Source organism: Coregonus clupeaformis, chromosome 1 (genome assembly GCF_020615455.1).
Source record: "Coregonus clupeaformis isolate EN_2021a chromosome 1, ASM2061545v1, whole genome shotgun sequence".
NCBI lineage: Eukaryota > Metazoa > Chordata > Actinopteri > Salmoniformes > Salmonidae > Coregonus > Coregonus clupeaformis.
The window spans coordinates 22,557,644-22,577,981 of NC_059192.1; the positions used below are offsets into that span (position 1 = coordinate 22,557,644).

The 20,338-nt window shown below is 43.3% G+C and overlaps 1 protein-coding gene across 1 annotated transcript in view; it reads left to right on the plus strand.

Annotated features, from left to right (window-relative positions):
• Positions 1–20,338, plus strand: part of myo1d (myosin 1D) — a 103,237-nt gene that overhangs the window by 34,977 nt on the left and 47,922 nt on the right. Inside the window, exons 6-11 of the mRNA XM_041858363.2 lie at positions 357–452; positions 1,132–1,248; positions 7,382–7,585; positions 9,092–9,237; positions 9,607–9,721; positions 9,903–10,073. Of these exons, the coding sequence (XP_041714297.1) occupies positions 357–452; positions 1,132–1,248; positions 7,382–7,585; positions 9,092–9,237; positions 9,607–9,721; positions 9,903–10,073 (849 nt within the window). The remainder of the gene's footprint in view (positions 1–356; positions 453–1,131; positions 1,249–7,381; positions 7,586–9,091; positions 9,238–9,606; positions 9,722–9,902; positions 10,074–20,338) is intronic.

Below are 20,338 nucleotides of genomic sequence, written 5' to 3' on the forward strand. Positions count from 1 at the left end.
ATTCTTAACGGACTTCACCCTCCATTGGTCTGGTCTCATTATTGATCAAGATAATTATTTTCCTTTGCTCCGTTTTACTGTGGAGTTATATATGATTAACAGCAACATTAAAATTAAATGGGGGGCAGCAGGTAGCTTAGCTGTTAAGAGCATTGAGCCAGTAACCAAAAAGTCGCTGGTTCGAATCCCTAAGCCGACTAGGTGAACAATCTGTCTGTGCCCTTGAGCAAGGCAATTAACCCTAATTCCTCCTGTAAGTCGCTAAATGTAAATGGTTTAGAATGTAAATACTGAACAGTTCTTGGCATGTGTCACTACTGACTCTGTGTCTCTCTTTCTCGCTCCGTTTTCTTCAGATGGTTAAAGGGGGTCCTGAGTCTCTCTTGCGGTCCCTCCATGTCTCAAAGGACCCCGCAGCCTACAACTACATCAAAGTGGGAGGCCACGTCAAGGTACTGTAGGTTACTACAGAACTATATCTACTTTGACCCCTAACTTTACATAAACAGTCACAAAAACAAGTACTAGACAGAGAATGTCACTATCATACTGTTTTTATTTGGTCACACTGTTTATTTTCTCAGGAATAAAGATACACAAGCCCAGCTATTAACACATCGTTTAATTAAAGCAGGCATATCCGTTCTGCTGTCTCTGCACTTGAAGCTTAATTAGTAGGAACAAAACAATATTTTATAGCAACAAACAACGTGACGTCATGGAACAGAACAGAGCTAGGGCCCAAACTGCTGAAGTGGTTTGTACATGGTCCAATTTTTATAGGAATAGCCCCCGACTGACACTCACACTGTTCTGTCTTGAAGAAATGTGTGGTCATCTAGTGATTCCTACTGTATGGCTTTGGCTGCTGGGAGGGGAAACATGTTAGGAATGAACTCGTCCTTGCCAAAGTGAGGAAGTGGTGTACTTGGCCAGTGTTACAGACTGATCAAAAGTAGATATCAAGTAAATATCTTGACTAAATTCACGACACTAGCTGGAAGTTTTCCTTCAAAATGGACAAAATGTAACGTGTTTTGTGTGAAATTAGGGGACAAACACTGTCCTATTGTAGCCAGTTTGATTGTTCTATTCCTCCATCTCCCTCCTTTCTCTCTCTCCCTGTCACAGTCGTCCATTAACGATGGTGCTGATTTCAAAGCAGTGGCAGACGCCATGAAGGTGATCGGCTTCACAGCAGATGAGCTCCAGACGGTTTACAAGGTCCTGGCCACTATCCTGCACCTGGTAAAACCCCATAATAACTCCTAGCTCTATTGGCCTGCCAGCAGGGTTAGCATAGGTTAAAATGAAACAGGGTTAAAAGTACAGTCACTAGTGAAAGTCTACACATCCCTTGTACAGTCTTCATATTTTGCAGCCTTAAAATTACATTAGATTTTTTTTCCTATCGATCTACACAACCTACTCCACATTTTCAATGTGAAAGAAAAATTCTAAAAAATATTCAACATTTCTAAGAAATACAAAATGAGGATGAATTGCTTGCGTATGTCTTCACATCCCAGTTAATACTTGGTGGAATAACCTTTGGCACACATTGCAGTTGTGAATCATTTTGAATAAGATTATACCAACCTTGCTCTACTCTTAGGGCAGTGCTTCTCAATTATTTTCTGTTACGCCCCCCATAGGAAGAAGTAAACATTTCGCGCCCCCCAACTCTCCGCCACGACTGTAAATAGTATAATTTGTCTATAAAATTGTTATATGTACACCTCTGCATAACATTGTATCCTTATTAACATTAAAGAAAATAAAAAAGAAAGAAATATAGATCAACTTACAACAAAGAATAACTTTATTAACATTGTAACAGAAAATACTTAAAGTGCATCAATTTGCCTGAAATTTTAAAAAAAATGCAACCCTTATTTAAACTGTAAACATTTTTTGACCATTTGATACTGAAAAATAAAATAAAATATAATCAATAAATAACAATACATTCAAATTGATCAGCAACATTAACTCAGGAGCACAATATATGAAACACTTTGACCTATAAAACAAAAATGAATAAAACAATTTGAGCTGATTATTATTTATTTTTTTATAAAAATGAGGAAGTCAGGATTAATGGCTACAATGAGCACGTTTTGCAGTGCACAGCTTTTCGAAGCAGGGTTTGAAGCATGATACTGCAACTCTCAGCTCCTGCTCAATGTTTAGCTGGGACCTGTACTTGGTCTTCAGTGCAGCAACAGCAGAGAAGCCAGTCTCACAAAGAGAGGCAGTATCCACTCTTAGCCCTCTGCCCTAAGAGTGGATACTGCCTCTCTACACTCAGCCAGAATTCACTCAGTGTCTGTGATGTGAACCTCAGTCTCAATGTGGAGTCAGACGTGATATCAATGAACTGGTCCTCCTCTGCAGAGCTGAAACCAGTTGGAGCTGGTGCATTGAAATTATCTCTCACCCAGTCATATTGGGAACTGTTTTCAGGGAAGTACTTTTTAAAGAATCCCATCAGTGATGAAATATGCTCCTTAATATATGGAATCACTGAGGTGGCATCATAGTCAGTAGTGTCAACAAATTCATGCAGGTTCTCGAATGAATCAGTATTTCCTTCATCAAGTCGCCTGCCCCACATTGCAAGCTTTCGAGTGAAAGAGCTGATCTTGTCTGTGACCTGAGGGAGGTGTTTATCTTTCCCTTGAAGCTGTAGATTTAGTTCATTTAGCTTTCCAAATGTGTCACTCAGGTAGGCCAGCTTTGCCAGGAAGTTCTCATCACTACATTTTTCTGCGAGGTCATACTTGTGCTCCTGCTCCGAAAACATTCTTATCTGCTCTCTGAGCTCAAAAACTCGGGACAAGACGTTTCCTCATGACAGCCACCTTGCTTCACTGTGAAACAGCACAGCTTGATGTTCAGCTCCCATCTCCTCACAGATAGCAGAGAAGACTCTTGTTTTTAGTGGTCTGGTCTTTATGAAATTGACTACACCTACAATGTCAGTCATAACCTCACTTAATTCAGAGGAAAGGTGCCTTGATGCCAGTGCTTCTCTGTGTATAACACAGTGTGTCCACTCAGCATTAGGTGAGGCCTTCTTGATGAGTGCCCGAAGTCCTTTTCTCATCCCTGCCATGGTCTGTGCACCATCACTGCAAACACCAATGCAGTTCTCCCACTTTAGCCCATTCTCAGTCAGGAAGTAGTCCAGCATTTTGAATAGCTCTTCAGCTGTGGCTCTGTCTCTGACATATTTACAAAAAAGTAGATCCTCACACAGGGAGTTTGTCATGTCAAAACGTACATAAACGATAAACAGTCTTTGTTGCTGTCAGTTGCTTCATCGAACTGTAAGGCAAAACGTTTGTCTTTGAGTTTACCAGCTGTTCTTTAAGATCGTTATCAATGTCATCTATACGTCTGGCGACAGTGTCATTGGACAGAGGGATAGTTTTTATTTTTGCAGCACTTGCGTCATCCAGCATGACAGAGACCATGTCTAATACTGCAGGCAGTATCAACTCCTCTGCTATGGAGTGGGGTTTTCTGCACTGAGCAATTTGGTACGCCACCTTATATGACGCTGTTTACTGAAGTAGCATTCACAAAGCGGGACGATTGTTGGCAATATTCGGCACGTTTTCGCTGAAAAAAATCAAGAGGCTTATCAGCGTGATTGGGGTGTAATGTCCTTAAGTGACGCCTTAATTTATTTGGCTTCATGCTGTCCGCTGCCAACATTTTTAGACACAGTAAACATACCGGTCTTTCCTCGTCTCCCACCGTAGTCACAGTGAAGCCAAGCGCTACATACGCTTCGTCATATTTCCTCGTCTTAGCTTTCGGGAGACTTTGTCTCATTATCTCCGTCTTTCTTTTCATCCCTGTTAGATATGTTTCCATGGTGTCTCTTAAGGGTTTGTTATCTGCACTTCATATCTCCTGCTCTGTGCTGTGTGCTCTTGTTCGGTGCAAAAAAAAACGACTCCCTGCGGCAAAAAAAAGCATGTTCCCCGGGGTCACACGCGCCCCCCCTGGCATCCCAAAAAGTTTTGGGACACTGTAAAGTCCATGGAGAATAAGAGCACTTCCTCCCAGCTGCCCACTGCACTGAGGCTAGGAAACACTATCACCACCGATAAATCTACAATAATCGAGAATTTCAACAAGCATTTTGCTACAGCTGGCCATGCTTTCCATCTGGCTACCACTAACCCGGCCACCAACTCTGCACCCTCTGCTGCAACTTGCCCATGCCCCCCCCGCTTCTCCTTCACACAAATTCAGACAGCTGATGTTTTGAAAGCGCTGCAAAATCTGGACCCCTACAAATCAGCTGGGCTAGACAATCTGGACCCTTTCTTTCTAAAACTAGCTGCCGAAATTGTCGCTACCCCTATTACTAGTCTGTTCAACCTCTCTTTCATAACGTCTGAGATCCCCAGAGATTGGAAAGCTGCCGCGGTCATCCCCCTCTTCAAAGGGGGTGACACTCTAGATCCAAACTGCTACAGACCTATATCCATCCTGCCCTGCCTTTCGAAAGTATTCAAAAGCCAAGTTAACAAACAGATCATCGACCATTTCGAATACCACCGTACCTTCTCCGCTATGCAATCCGGTTTCCGAGCTGGTCACGGGTGCACTTCAGCCACGCTCAAGGTCCTAAACGATATTATAACCGCGATTGATAATAGACAGTACTGTGCAGCCGTCTTCATCGACCTGGCCAAGGCTTTCGACTCTGTCAACCACCGCATTCTTATTGGCAGACTAAATAGCCTTGGTTTCTCAAATGACTGCCTCGCCTGGTTCACCAACTACTTCTCAGATAGAGTTCAGTGTGTCAAATCGGAGGGCCTGTTGTCTGGACCTATGGCAGTCTCTATGGGGGTGCCACAGGGTTCAATTCTTGGGCCGACACTTTTCTCCGTGTATATCAATGATGTCGCTCTTGCTGCTGGTGACTCTCAGATCCACCTCTACGCAGACGACACCATTTTGTATACATCTGGCCCTTCATTGGACACTGTGTTAACAAACCTCCAAACGAGCTTCAATGCCATACAACAATCCTTCAGTAGCCTCCAACTACTCTTAAACACTAGTAAAACTAAATGCATGCTTTTCAATCGAACGCTGCTGGCACCCGCCCACCCGACTAGAATCACCACTCTCGACGGGTCTGACCTAGAGTATGTGGACAACTACAAATACCTAGGTGTCTGGTTAGACTGTAAACTCAACTTCCAGACTCACATAAAGAATCTCCAATCCAAAGTTAAATCTAGAATCGGCTTCCTATTTCACAATAAAGCCTCCTTCACTCATGCTGCCAAACATGCCCTCGTAAAACTGACTATCCTACCGATCCTTGACTTCGGCGATGTAATTTACAAAATAGCCTCCAACACTCTACTCAGCAAATTGGATGTAGTCTATCACAGTGCCATCCGTTTTGTCTCCAAAGCCCCATACACTACCCACCACTGTGACCTGTACGCGCTTGTTGTCTGGTCCTCACTACATGTTCGTCGTCAAACCCACTGGCTCCAGGCCATCTATAAATCACTGCTAGGCAAATCCCCGCCTTATCTTAGCTCATTGGTCACCATAGCAGCACCCACCCGTAGTCTGCGCTCCAGCAGGTATATCTCACTGGTCATTCCCAAAGCCAACACCTCCTTTGGCCGCCATTCCTTCCAGTTCTCTGCTGCCAATGACTGGAACGAATTGCAAAAATCTCTGAAGCTGGAGACTCTTATCTCCCTCAATAACTTTAAGCATCAGTTGTCAGAGCACCTTACCGATCACTGCACCTGTACACAGCCCATCTGAAATTAGCCCACCCAACTACCTCATCCCTATATTGTTATTTATTTTGCTCTTTTGCACCCCAGTATCTCTATTTGCACATAATCTCTTGCACATCTAGCATTCCAGTGTTAATACTATTGTAATTATTCTGCACTATAGCCTATTTATTGCCTTACCTCCATAACTTGCTACATTTGCACACACTGTATATATATTTTCTGTTGTATTTCTGACTTTATGTTTTTTACCCCATATGTAACTCTGTGTTGTTTTTATTGCACTACTTTGCTTTATCTTGGCCAGGTCGCAGTTGTAAATGAGAACCTGTTCTCAACTGGCTTACCTGGTTAAATAAAGGTGAAATAAAAAATAAATAAATAAAATCGCTCCGAGCCCCCCCAGGGGGGCGCGCCCCACTATTTGAGAAGGACTGTCTTAGGGCAACATACTGTGTGTCCATTGTTTTTGTCAAAATTGCTCAAGCTCAGAAAATTTGGTTGGGAATCATTGATGGACAGCAATATTCAAACCTTGTCTCTGATTTTTTTAAAGCAGATTTAAGTCAGGAAAGAGACTGGACCATTCAGACTGGAGTATTTGCAACAAGGTCGTTAAATAATACTGCAAGACAACTCAGCAAAGACTAACTTTTTGGCCTAAATTAAAAACTACAGATTTGGGTAAAATATTATACAACACAACACAGAGTGAAACCCTCTGTATTGTGGTGGAAGCATCATGTTATGGGTATGCTTGTCATCGACAAGGACTGGGGAGTTTTGTCAGTTAAAGGAAAGCCCACCTCAGTCTTCTGAAAACCTAACCCTGGGATAGAGTTTTATTTTGCAGTGAGACAATTGCACACATTTTTATCTAAAGTTACACCAGAATGGCTTTCCAATTGGTGTTAAGTGTTCCTGTGTGGTCTAGTCTCAGTCCTGACTTAAATTTGCTTGAAAATCAGAGACAAGGTTTGAATATTGCTGGCCATCAATGATTCCCAACTAAATGTAATGTGCTTAACTGAGACATTTGGACGAAAACAATGGACATATGTCGCCCTAAGAGTTGTGCAAAGTTGGTAGAATATTATTAGAAAATGATTCACAGCTGTAATGGCTGCCAAAGGAGCTTCCACCAAGTGCCAACTCTGGGGTGTGAAGACATACGCAATCAGGACATCTTTGTTTTTTATATATTAATGTGGGAAATGTTCTACATTTCTTTCAATTTGCGAATGTGGAGTAGGTTGTGTAGATCTTTAAAATAAAAATAATGTTATCCCTTTTTAGATGTATTTTTAAGGCAGCAAAATGTGAAGACTGTGCAAAGGGTGTGTAGACTTTCTCTAGACACTGTATACTCAGCAATATGTCATCATCATTTACTGTGTGGTGACTTCTTGTTGTGTAATGAGTCACCTTTCAAATGGAACAGATTTGAATGAAATGGCATTGAATGGAAACAGTCCAGCCCTTTGTTTGTGCTATTCTCCTCCCCTTTTCTCCAACGCTATTACTCCACATAGTCTCTTTAGTTTACAGTTTACTTCCTGTATTTACTTCCATGTGACCTCTCCCAGGGCAACCTGACGTTTGGTGTGGACGGTGACACAACGCTGATTGAGAATTCCAAGGTGGTGGCGATGATCGGGGACCTGCTGGCCACTAAGGAGGAGAATGTTGAGAAGGCCCTGCTCTACCGCACCGTGGCCACCGGCCGTGACGTCATTGACAAGCAGCACACGGCCCAGGAGGCCAGCTACGGCCGGGACGCCTTGGCTAAGGTAGCTAATGCTAGTACGCTATGTTAACCGATGCACAGTTAACTGTCAACATGGTCCTCTGTAGCTCAGCTGGTAGAGCACGGCGCTTATAACGCCAAGGTAGTGGGTTCGATCCCCGGGACCACCCATACACAAAAAAAAAAATGTATGCACGCATGACTGTAAGTCGCTTTGGATAAATGGCATATTATTATTATTATTATTCAACATGCTGATTCTTAGCTAAGGTAGCTATCTAGCGCGCTTCTTCTTTTTATAAGAAACATTCATGTGTTGAAAATCCCTAATTGTTTGCATAGTCAACTTACACACAGTTCTGACACACACACTTACCCCATCAGACATGCCACCAGGGGTCTTTACACAGCCCCCAAATCCAGAACAAATTCAAGAAAGCGTACAGTATTATATAGAGCCATTATTGCATGGAACTCCGTTCCATCTCATATTGCTCAAATAAACAGCTAAACTGGTTTCAAAAAACAGATAAAGCAACACCTCACGGCACAACGCCTCTCCCATATTTGACCTAGATAGTTTGTGTGTATGTATTGATATGTAGGCTACATGTGCCTTTAAAAAAAATTTATGTAGTTATGTCCTTGAGCTGTTCTTGTCTTTTAATGTTCTGTATTACATTTACATTTTAGTCATTTAGCAGACGCTCTTATCCAGAGCGACTTACAGTTAGTGAGTGCATACATTTTCATACTGGCCCCCCGTGGGAAACGAACCCACAACCCTGGCGTTGCAAGCGCCATGCTCTACCAACTGAGCTACAGGGGACTGTATTATGTCATGTTTCATGTTTCATGTTTCATGTTTTGTGTGGACCCCAGGAAGAGTAGCTGCTGCTTTTGCAACAGCTAATGGGGATCTTAATAAATACAAAATACACTACGTTGCCGCTTCGTGCACAGCAGCTAATGCTAACTCTCGATGATAATGCTAACCCTCAATGATAATGCTAACTCTCAATGATAATGCTAACTCTCAATGATAATACCAACTCTCAATGATAATACCAACTCTCAATGATAATACCAACTCTCAATGATAATAACAACTCTCAATGATAATAACAACTCTCAATGATAATGCCAACTCTCAATGATAATGCCAACTCTCAATGATAATACCAACTCTCAATGATAATACCAACTCTCAATGATAATGCCAACTCTCAATGATAATGCCAACTCTCAATGATAATGCCAACTCTCAATGATAATGCCAACTCTCAATGATAATACCAACTCTCAATGATAATACCAACTCTCAATGATAATGCTAACAAGAAGGGTTTGTGAAATGGGCTAAATGTTGATTTAGATGTGGTAGTCCTACCCAGTTTTTAAAGTAACCAGTGTAACATATTATGAATGCTTCTGCGTAAAAGAGGAACCAGTGTATGTAGGCTGACTAAGGAATGCAATTAAACTCTGCTTTCTCATCTGATCTTGGTCTACTGTTGTCTGCCTTGGTGTTGGGGCTTGTGACCAACAGGCTATGTATGAAAGAATGTTCTGTTGGATCGTGGGAAGGATCAATGATGTCATCGAAGTAAATAACTACGACGCCAAAGTCCACGGGAAGAACACGGTCATCGGCGTGCTGGACATCTACGGCTTTGAGATCTTTCAGAACAACAGGTTAGGAGCTGTGTCCGCTAGAAATATATCAACATAGAATGTACTTCAGCATGGAACGTCTACTTGAGTTAGTCTTGTTTCTTATACATCAATATGAAATGTACTGGCTTTATACACATTTAGTGTCAATCTCTCTGTCATGACACTTAGTTGATTTGTATGTAACACTGCATAAAGTATTTATGGTCTAGTTCAATTTAAACCAGGGTCACAGTCATTCACTCACCCTCTCCTCTGTCTGTCTGTCTGTCTGTCTGTCTGTCTGTCTGTCTGTCTGTCTGTCTGTCTGTCTGTCTGTCTGTCTGTCTGTCTGTCTGTCTGTCTGTCTGTCTGTCTGTCTGTCTGTCTGTCTGTCTGTCTGTCTGTCAGCTTTGAGCAGTTCTGTATTAACTACTGTAATGAGAAGCTGCAGCAGCTCTTCATTCAGCTGGTGCTGAGGCAGGAACAGGAAGAGTACCAGCGCGAGGGAATCCCCTGGAAACATGTAAGGCTGCATCTTGGTTCCACACCACTCATGTCTTGTATCGCCTACTGCAGCATTGTCACTTTGCCTTAAGTCATTCTCCTTCCATTGAATATGTCTACCAGGAGCTTCTTCCTCCCTGTACTGGTTTTAGATGTAATGATATACTGATCCCCTGTTTTCTCTCTGTACCTGGGCGTAGATTGACTACTTCAACAACCAGATCATTGTGGACCTGGTGGAGCTGCAACACAAGGGCATCTTCTCTGTGCTGGACGAGGCCTGTATGAACGTGGGAAAAGTCACAGACAAGGTCTTCCTACAGGGACTCAACAGCAAGCTGACCAATCACGCCCACTACACCAGCCGCAAGGTACGTTGGAAACAATATGAAATCATTTTCAATTCATTAATTTAATTTTAATTAATTTCCTGTATTGACTGAATTGAAAGTGGAATTCACCTCAACAATGTGGACACATGGATATGATCTCCCTAGGCTTGATGCACCAATGGGTTTCTTCTTTCCACAGGGCATAGTGGTAACCTTAGAACAACATTAGCGATTTATAAAACATTTGTGATTTTAAAGGCTTGTTCCCAGTAATTATAAAGTAATGCTATTAGCCCAACAACCAAGCCCAGTGATTTTAAAACATAAGACGAGACATATACTGTATAATCTTGGCCAGGACGCTCTTGAAAAAGAGATTTTAATCTCAATGAGCCCTTCCTGGTTAAATAAAGGTTAAATAAATACAATAAAAATAATTTGGTTAGTTTCAATTATCAGCTCCATCAAATCCTGTTTAAAGTCTAATTGGCATTAAAGCCATTGTACACCACCAGACTAAGAAAAACTAATTTATCTGCACATCTGTTCCCCAGTGGCTCAGAAGGCTGCATTTTACAGGGTAGTATTTCCCTCAGTGGACCACAAGAGGGCAACATGCGTCAGAGAAACGAGTGCAGGTCTATCTGACTCAACACTCTGTCCCCAGTGATGTCACTGACAGCCAATAGGAGTCAATGGAGAGGGCGTCTTGCTGCGCTGGCATGGGTGTTGGAGGGAGGGAGGGAGGGAGGGAGGGAGGGAGGGACGGAGAGAGCGAGAGAGGGAGAAGAGAATGGAAGAGACAGAATCATAACAAGAGGAACAGATGGAGAGGAGGGGAGGTACACGGTAAAGATAGAGGACATATCACTGACAAACAGGTTGTTTTACCCTAAACTTCCTAGACTGTGTTATGTGTCATCACCTTAGCTGTTTCTCTATGACAGGGTTCCCCAATTGGCAGCCAGTTGATTATTATCCCCCCCAAGTTTTCTTGTTTGACTTAAAAGACTGTAGAAACACCAGAAAATCAGCTCCAAGTGATTTTAATTTAGGAAATCAAATCTGTTCCAAAGTATTCCCACGCATAATAGAGATACAAACACTCACCGGCCAGTTTATTAGGTGCACCACACCGTTCACGAACATTGATTGCTCCTTCAGACAGTGAGTCACGTGGCTGTGGCTTGCTATATAAAGCAGATGGGCATCGAGGCATTCAGTTACTGTTCGTTTGAACGTTAGAATGGGAAAAACGAGTGACTTAAGCGACTTTAAGTGTGGTATGATTGTCAGTGCCAAGCGCACCGGATCCAATATCTCAGAAACGGCTGCCCTCCTGGGCTTTTCACACATCACAGTGTCTAGGGTTTACTGAGAATGGTGCTACAAACAAAAAACATCCAGTCAAGGGCAGTCCTGTGGGCAAAAACAGCTAATTGATGAAAGAGGTCGAAGGAGAATGGCAAGAATCGTGCAAGCTAACAGGCGGGCCACAAACAGACAAATAACGGCGCAGTACAACAGTGGTGTGCAGAACGGCATCTCGGAACGCACAACTCGTCCATCCTTGTCACGGTTGGGCTATTGCAGCAGAACAACCACACCGGGTTCCACTCCTATCAGCTAAAAACAAAAAGACGCGGCTCCAGTGGGCACGGGATCACCAACACTGGACAATTGAGGAGTGGAAAAACATGGCCTGGTCCAACGAATCCCGGTTCCTGTTGCGTCAGGCTGATGGCAGAGTCAGGATTTGGCGTAAGCAGCATGAGTCCATGGACCCATCCTGCCTGGTACAGCCTGGTGGCGGTGGTGTTCTGGTGTAGGGAATGTTTTCCTGGCACACGTTAGGTCCCTTGATACCAATTGAGCAACGAACATTTCCGACACATTGTAGAATCCATGCCCCGAAGAATTCAGGCGGTTCTGGAGGCAAAGGGGGGTCAGACCCGGTACTAGATTGGTGTACCTAATAAACTGGCCGGTGACTGTATGTGATCTTGTACAAATGTAAGCAAGGTTTGATATGATTATGTTTTAGTCCAATATTATATCTGTTTGTGCTTCTTGCGGTCAATTTGCAGTCTACAAATTATTTGTAATTATGTTCCGGCCCCCTGACAGTCTATTCACTAAAATAAATATTGTCCTGCAGCTGAATCTAGTTGATGTTCCCTGCTCCATACAAAGACCGTACATTGGGCAATGCTACTAGCCAAGGTCTCATTCAGTCCAATCACTCCAATGGGTAAAGATATAGACTGCATTCCCCTTCAAGTGAAAAAAGCGATCGTTACATCTATGCGCCATTCATCTAGTCATAGACCAAGTCAAAGATTAGCTTAATGCTGAGGCCTTGAGGGCTGGCAGCCAGATGGCTATCATACCATATGTGTTTTTGTGTTAATGTGTATGCGTGTGTGCGTTTTTGTGTGCATGTGTCCCTGTGTGTGTGTGTGTGTGTGTGTGTGTGTGTGTGTGTGTGTGTGTGTGTGTGTGCGCGCACAGCCCTCTGCAGAGATAACACACCTAGCGCTAGGCTAATGTGTGCTAGAGTACACAGTCCCCATAGACTCCAGTGGAGAAGATTGACAGGCAGAGAATGAGAGAACATAAGAATAAGGATGCTACCTGATTATGTGGATGTCTTTTTCCATAATGTAGTTATGCTATCAGCCACGATCTGGTTAGACATAGTGAAAATGCTTGACTCTCATTGTTATCAGGAGAAAAAAAAACTAAAAGGTTACTTTTAAAAGTGGGATTTATTGCAAAAGCATAACTGAAAATGCTCTAAGGCTCATCCCTGGTGCATTGTCGGGATACATTTTTAGATTCACACTTCACGCCCCATACTCTACAAGCAGCTCTGCTCTAAAAGTTTTGAAATGTTCACGGCTGCCAGGTTCATTGGGCACAGACTCTGCAGACTTGAAAGACCTCAAGCAGTTTTTTATCATTGCAGTTCTTGTTGGAGATCTTCTCAAGTAAGTGTGTGTGTGGGGGGTGGGGGGGGGGGAGAGGGAGAGAGAGAAGCAGTGCTATCAGAGTGGATTAGCCTGTTATAAGATCTGCACTGTCTGTCAGCACTAATGTTGTCACCCTATTTTTTATGAAGAGGTCCTGGAGCTGCTAGACACCAAGCTCCTCTCTGTTCTCTGTAAACACTCTGACAACACACACACACACACTGTTACACCCCTTGGTAAAAGACCTCACACTCCAGATCAGATAGAATGTGGAAATGAAGAAGTGTCTTGATCAGTGGCGGCGTCTTCAGGCGCATCTCGGCTTTTAAAGCTCCTCCAGACCTAGAGACTTGTTATGTTGTCTAATACAAATATCCCTTTTAAAAGTCCCTGTTATTGGTTTTCAGTCTTGTCAGGGCTGTTATGTATGAATCAAGGGGTGTTTGAAGCTGTGGATCTGGGTTGTTGTTTACACAGACCTCTCACTTAGATGAAACTACTGGATGTAATTGATATAATGGGCCAGGACGTTTAGGTGGATGGTTATTTGGTCACGGCATCCCTCTTTGTGGTGTGCCAGGAGTGGTTACTTACTGACAACTGAATGATAGAACTTTGAAGAAGTTTTAAACGGACTGCAGTTATTCTAGCTATATAAAGGTTTAGGAAACGCTTCCCTGCTTCTCCTCGAACTGCTTATGTCGATACTTAGCTTGGCTGATGTGGTACAGAGTGAGGGAGAGCTGTGACATGCTGGTCTAGACAGGAGTCTGTTGTTAGTGCAGTATTCACGAAGAAGGGGTTTGAGACCTCTCGCTGTTTGAATTTGAAAATCCAACAGTTGTATTGGAAGGGTGCGGCGCTCGGGGGCTGTGTGTGTCTGTCCAAGTGGGTGTTTAAGTTAGAAAGACACAGAGGAGAACCAATCAATAACAAATAGCCTTTCCGGACTCTGAAGTAACAAGGACATCAAGTTAGGTGTCAGCCAGATTAGTTGATACCATACTCAAATTTCGAATCTCCCAATTTGCTGTCCGACTCGTATGCCTTCTCTTGTGCACGTTGTAAGGTCATACTCCTGTAATATGTCTTTATATATGCTAGGAATTAATTATTTTTAGGGGCTACTTTTCTACATAACTAAGGAATTAACATGGTCCACACACCAACACAGTCGTGAAGAGGGCACGACAACACCTCTTCCCCTCTCATGAGGCTGAAAAGATTTGGCATGGGCCCTCAGATCCTCAAAAAGCTCTACAGCTGCACCAGTGAGAGCATCTTGACTGGCTGCATCACCGCTTGGTATGGCAACTGGCGGTGTTAGAGGCAGGCAACCACCCAAGTCATAGAATGTTCTCTCAGCTACCGCACGGCAAACGGTACCAAAGTCTGGAACTAACAGGACCCTGAACAGCTTCTACCCCCAAGCCATAAGACTGCTAAATAGTTAACCAAGAAGCTACCCGGAATATCTGCATTGACCCGCTTTTGTACTAACTCTTTTGACTCATCACATACGTTGCTGCTACTGCTTATCATCTATCCTGTTGCCTAGTTACTTTACCCCTACCTATATGTACATATCTACCTCAAATACCTCGTACCCCTGCACATAGTCTCGGTACTGGTACCCCGTGTATATAGCCAAGTTATCGTTACTCATTGTGTATTAATATTTTTAAATTTTCTCTCTGCATTGTTGGAAAGGGCCGTAAGTAAGCATTTCACTGTTCACCTGTTGTTTACGAATACTTTTTTATTTTATTTGACACACACACACACACTACCTCTCCTCTCCCTCCATCCACCCTTTCTCTTAACTATCTACCCTCTGATCCTGCTCTTTGCAGTCTCTGCACGTACCCTGTTTTGATGCAGCATAGGATGCGATGAGATGGAGATGCTAATAGCATGGACCTGCTGTTCATTAGCTCTAGTGTGTTTACAATACAACACAAGCACAGGAGAGGCAGGAAGGAAGGACGTCTAGAGTGGTCTCATTCACGTCTGGGAGAAAGTGAGAAAGCTTTGCAAGATCTCCGGTTCCAACACAATGGCTTTTTACCTCTCAATGCATCATATTCTTGATATGACGTTTGAACTTCTCCTAGAAGTGGGTGCTTAGTTTATACACTGAGTATACAGAACATTAAGAACAGCTGCTCTTTCCATGACATACAGTGGGGGAAAAAAGTATTTAGTCAGCCACCAATTGTGCAAGTTCTCCCACTTAAAAAGATGAGAGAGGCCTGTAATTTTCATCATAGGTACACGTCAACTATGACAGACAAAATGAGAAAAAAAATTCCAGAAAATCACATTGTAGGATTTTTAATGAATTTATTTGCAAATTATGGTGGAAAATAAGTATTTGGTCAATAACAAAAGTTTCTCAATACTTTGTTATATACCCTTTGTTGGCAATGACACAGGTCAAACGTTTTCTGTAAGTCTTCACAAGGTTTTCACACACTGTTGCTGGTATTTTGGCCCATTCCTCCATGCAGATCTCCTCTAGAGCAGTCATGTTTTGGGGCTGTCGCTGGGCAACACGGACTTTCAACTCCCTCCAAAGATTTTCTATGGGGTTGAGATCTGGAGACTGGCTAGGCCACTCCAGGACCTTGAAATGCTTCTTACGAAGCCACTCCTTCGTTGCCCGGGCGGTGTGTTTGGGATCATTGTCATGCTGAAAGACCCAGCCACGTTTCATCTTCAATGCCCTTGCTGATGGAAGGAGGTTTTCACTCAAAATCTCACGATACATGGCCCCATTCATTCTTTCCTTTACACGGATCAGTCGTCCTGGTCCCTTTGCAGAAAAACAGCCCCAAAGCATGATGTTTCCACCCCCATGCTTCACAGTAGGTATGGTGTTCTTTGGATGCATTTCAGCATTCTTTGTCCTCCAAACACGACGAGTTGAGTTTTTACCAAAAAGTTCTATTTTGGTTTCATCTGACCATATGACATTCTCCCAATCCTCTTCTGGATCATCCAAATGCACTCTAGCAAACTTCAGACGGGCCTGGACATGTACTGGCTTAAGCAGGGGGGACACGTCTGGCACTGCAGGATTTGAGTCCCTGGCGGCGTAGTGTGTTACTGATGGTAGGCTTTGTTACTTTGGTCCCAGCTCTCTGCAGGTCATTCACTAGGTCCCCCCGTGTGGTTCTGGGATTTTTGCTCACAGTTCTTGTGATCATTTTGACCCCACGGGGTGAGATCTTGCGTGGAGCCCCAGATCGAGGGAGATTATCAGTGGTCTTGTAGGTCTTCCATTTCCTAATAATTGCTCCCACAGTTGATTTCTTCAAACCAAGCTGCTTACCTATTGCAGATTCAGTCTTCCCAGCCTAGTGCAGGTCTACAATTTTGTTTCTGATGTCCTTTGACAGCTCTTTGGTCTTGGCCATAGTGGAGTTTGGAGTGTGACTGTTTGAGGTTGTGGACAGGTGTCTTTTATACTGATAACAAGTTCAAACAGGTGCCATTAATACAGGTAACGAGTGGAGGACAGAGGAGGCTCTTAAAGAAGAAGTTACAGGTCTGTGAGAGCCAGAAATCTTGCTTGTTTGTAGGTGACCAAATACTTATTTTCCACCATAATTTGCAAATAAATTCATAAAAAATCCTACAATGTGATTTTCTGGAAAGAAAATTCTCAATTTGTCTGTCATAGTTGACGAGTACCTATGATGAAAATTACAGGCCTCTCTCATCTTTTTAAGTGGGAGAACTTGCACAATTGGTGGCTGACTAAATACTTTTTTTCCCCCACTGTAGACTGACTGACCATGTGAAAGCTATGATCCCTTATTGATGTCACTTGTTAAATCCACTTCAATCAGAGCAGATGAAGGGGAGGAGACAGGTTAAAGGATTTTTTAAGCCTTGAGACAATTGGGACATGGATTGTGTATGTGTGCCATTCAGAGGGTGAATTGGCAAGACAAAAGATTTGAACTGGGTATGGTAATAGGTGTCAGGCGCACCGGTTTGTGTCAAGAACTGCAATGCTGCTGGGTTTTTCACGCTCAAAAGTTTCCCGTGTGTATCAAGAATGGTCCACCACCCAAAGGACATCCAGCCAACTTCACACAACTGTGGGAAGTATTGGAGTCAACATGGGCCACCATCCCTGTGGAACACTTTCGACACCTTATAGAGTCCATGCCCAAACAAATTGAGGCTGTTCTAAGGGCAAAAGGGGGGATGCAACTCAATATTAGGAAGGTGTTCCTAATGTTTAGTATACTCAGTTGTATATCTGTTTCTGTTTTTAAAAAGTAATAATATGCAGTCTAGAGAGGTAATGTTGTGAGAGAGTAAATACCATGACAGCTGCAGCGGGTGAGGTGGCCGTGAAACAGCACCATCCATCTCCCTGTGTCCTGATTGGCTCCTGTGGTGAGTGATTGACCGGTTTGGAGCCAGTCAGTCGGACCGCCTGGTGTGTTTACCCTGCAGGTGCCAGCTTAGTCAGTGGGCGGGGGAGCGAGGCACAGGTGGTGAACAGGATGGGGGTGGAGGTGGCAGAGGAGAGGAGAGGTGCTGGAGGGAGGGCGAGATTTAGGCAGGAGGACAAGGGACAGCAGGTGTTAGGGTGATCAGAGGGGTCTCTGCTATAAAGCTGTTCATCCATTTACAAAACAGGCTATCGCCCTAGTATGACTACAAATGTATGACCTCGTTTTCTCTGAGTTGTACAGATATGAATGGCCAACATGCTCACATACTGTTTAAATCAGAGAATGTTCAGTGCTTTTGTGTACAGGTGCAGTGTCGTTCTCAAAGGAATGAATGTGGAACTAAAGATCCAATAGGCAAAAGGCAAGGGAACTTATGCCAAGGGATTACAGTCTGTGTACACATGACTGTGATACAGGCACAATCGACCTGTTCTGAACCTGTTTTGGATCCAACTAATGCCTTATGTTATATCTGTCCCATATCTACCTGTGAAGAACCCAATATCCCCCCCACTCAAAACATTGTCTCCATCTTCACTCTCTTCTCATTTCTTTTCTAGTAAAAGAGTAATTTGAAGGTGTTAAATGCTATATCCCCTCTCGCTTCATGCTTATTTCTTTCTCGCTCATATCTTCTTTTTCCACCTCACCTCATCCCGAATGTATCTCTGTCCTTTTCTCACCCTCTTTACTTTCCGTTGTTTTGTCCCCCTCTCTTTATTTTCTCCCTCTCTCTAAACCATCCGTTTTATCTCCCTTGCACGGTGTCCTCCATTTCCCCCCCACCCCCACCCCCATTTTCTCATCTGATATACAGTAGGCATTAGGCTGGATAAAGAGTGACAGACACAGAGAGAGAGGTGGTAATGATATAGCTGGCAGTGTGTGTGGAGGGGGACTTATTGTGATAGATGAGGACAAGGTGGCTTCCAGCAGCCTCCGTCTGTCTGTCTGGCTAGCTGGCTGTATGTCTAGCTGCCAGGTTGGCTGGCTGTACTGGCCTGTAAAGAGCATGGGTCCTTCATGGATCAATTCCCTATCACAGTTCCACTCAAGTATTTCTGCTATGGCCATGCCCATTCATTTTCAAGGCTTTGAATAGGAATTTGAATGCGGTCACACAGAGATTTGTATACTTTCCTCCACAGTTTGCTGCCTGTGAGTTGTTCTCTTGTTAACAACATTCGCATCTTCAGGGACTTTCTCTTCTTCCTTTGGTGTGTATGAGCTCTCTGCTCGATGACTCAGGCACTCAGCCTCTCTGTTCCTCCAAACATCCTGGCTGTCCCTGTTTATATAACACTGTCTGTCCCCATGGCTTATTGGAGGTTCTCTAATCTATTGCTGTGTGCTAATAATTTCTGCCTTGTATTTTAATGAGACTAGATGCCTCTCTCTCTCTCTCTCTCTCTCTCTCTCTCTCTCTCTCTCTCTCTCTCTCTCTCTCTCTCTCTCTCTCTCTCTCTCTCTCTCTCTCTCTCTCTCTCTCTCTCTCTCTCTCTCTCTCTCTCTCTCTCTCTCTCTCTCTCTCTCTCTCTCTCTCTCTCTCTCTCTCTCTCTCTCTCTCTCTCTCTGTCAGCATAATATTTTATGAATGGCAGTGCAGTAGTGGCACTTATACAGTGGGTATCATAACTATTCACATTACATTATGTTGCTTTATGAATCCCACTTTATAAAGCAACATAATGTAATGTGAATAGTTATGATACCCACTGTATAAGTGCCACTACTGCACTGCCATTCATAAAATATTATGCTGTCAGAGAGAGAGAGAGGGAGAGAGAGAGAGAGGCATCTAGTCTCATTAAAATACAAGGCAGAAATGTCAAAAATGTCAAAGAGAAAATAATGTAATTTTTTAATTTCATGCATTTTTACAAATTAATAAAAATTAAATAACTAAAATATAGTTGTTGCGTAAGTATTCACCCCCTTTGTTTAGACAAGCGTACATTAGTTCAGGTGTAAAATGTGGCTTAACAAATCACATAATATGTTAGGGGTTGATATAAAAAAATGTATGACTGCCTCTGTCCTCCATACATACAATATATGTAAGGTCCCTGAGTCAAGTATTGAATTCAATCATAGATTAAACTACAAAGACCAGGGAGCTTTGTGAAAGCCTCATAAAGAAGGGCAGTGATTGGTAGATGGGTAACAATAACAAATCAGGCATTGAATATCTCAAGTTAATAATTATGCTGTGACTGATGTATTAAACCACCCAGACACATCAAAGATACAGGAGAGGGAGAGGAAGTCACCTTTCAGCAGGACCCTGCCATTTAGCAGACACTTTTATCCAAAGCGACTTGCAGCCGTGTGTGCATACATTTTTACGTATGGGTGGTCCCGGGGATCGAACCCACTACCCTGGCGTTACAAGCGCCATGCTCTACCAATTGAGCTACAGAGGACCACTTATGATACCCACTGTATAATGCTCTCTCACCATGCCACAGGGCTGACTAGGGCGTCCTCTCTCTGTCACCAGACACACTAGCTACTCTACTGTAGCACACCAATATACAACTGACGCAGTCACAAACATCAACACAAAGGTGTACAAACATGGATGGATGGATGTATATACAGACACACACAAACAGGTACACACGCACTCACATCCGGTCAGGTATACACACACAGGCTCATTAGAGTTTGCAGAGGACTGCGGCAGACCTCTCTGCATTTCCCGTCACGCTACTTTTCTCTCCTCTCTGCACTCAACCACTGGCCTACATACAGCCATCCACATCAGTTCCTGCGGCACCACACACAGCTCATTCATATTTAATGTGCACAGATTTCCTCTCTCTCTCTCTCTCTCATATCTGGGGACGCTGCTTCT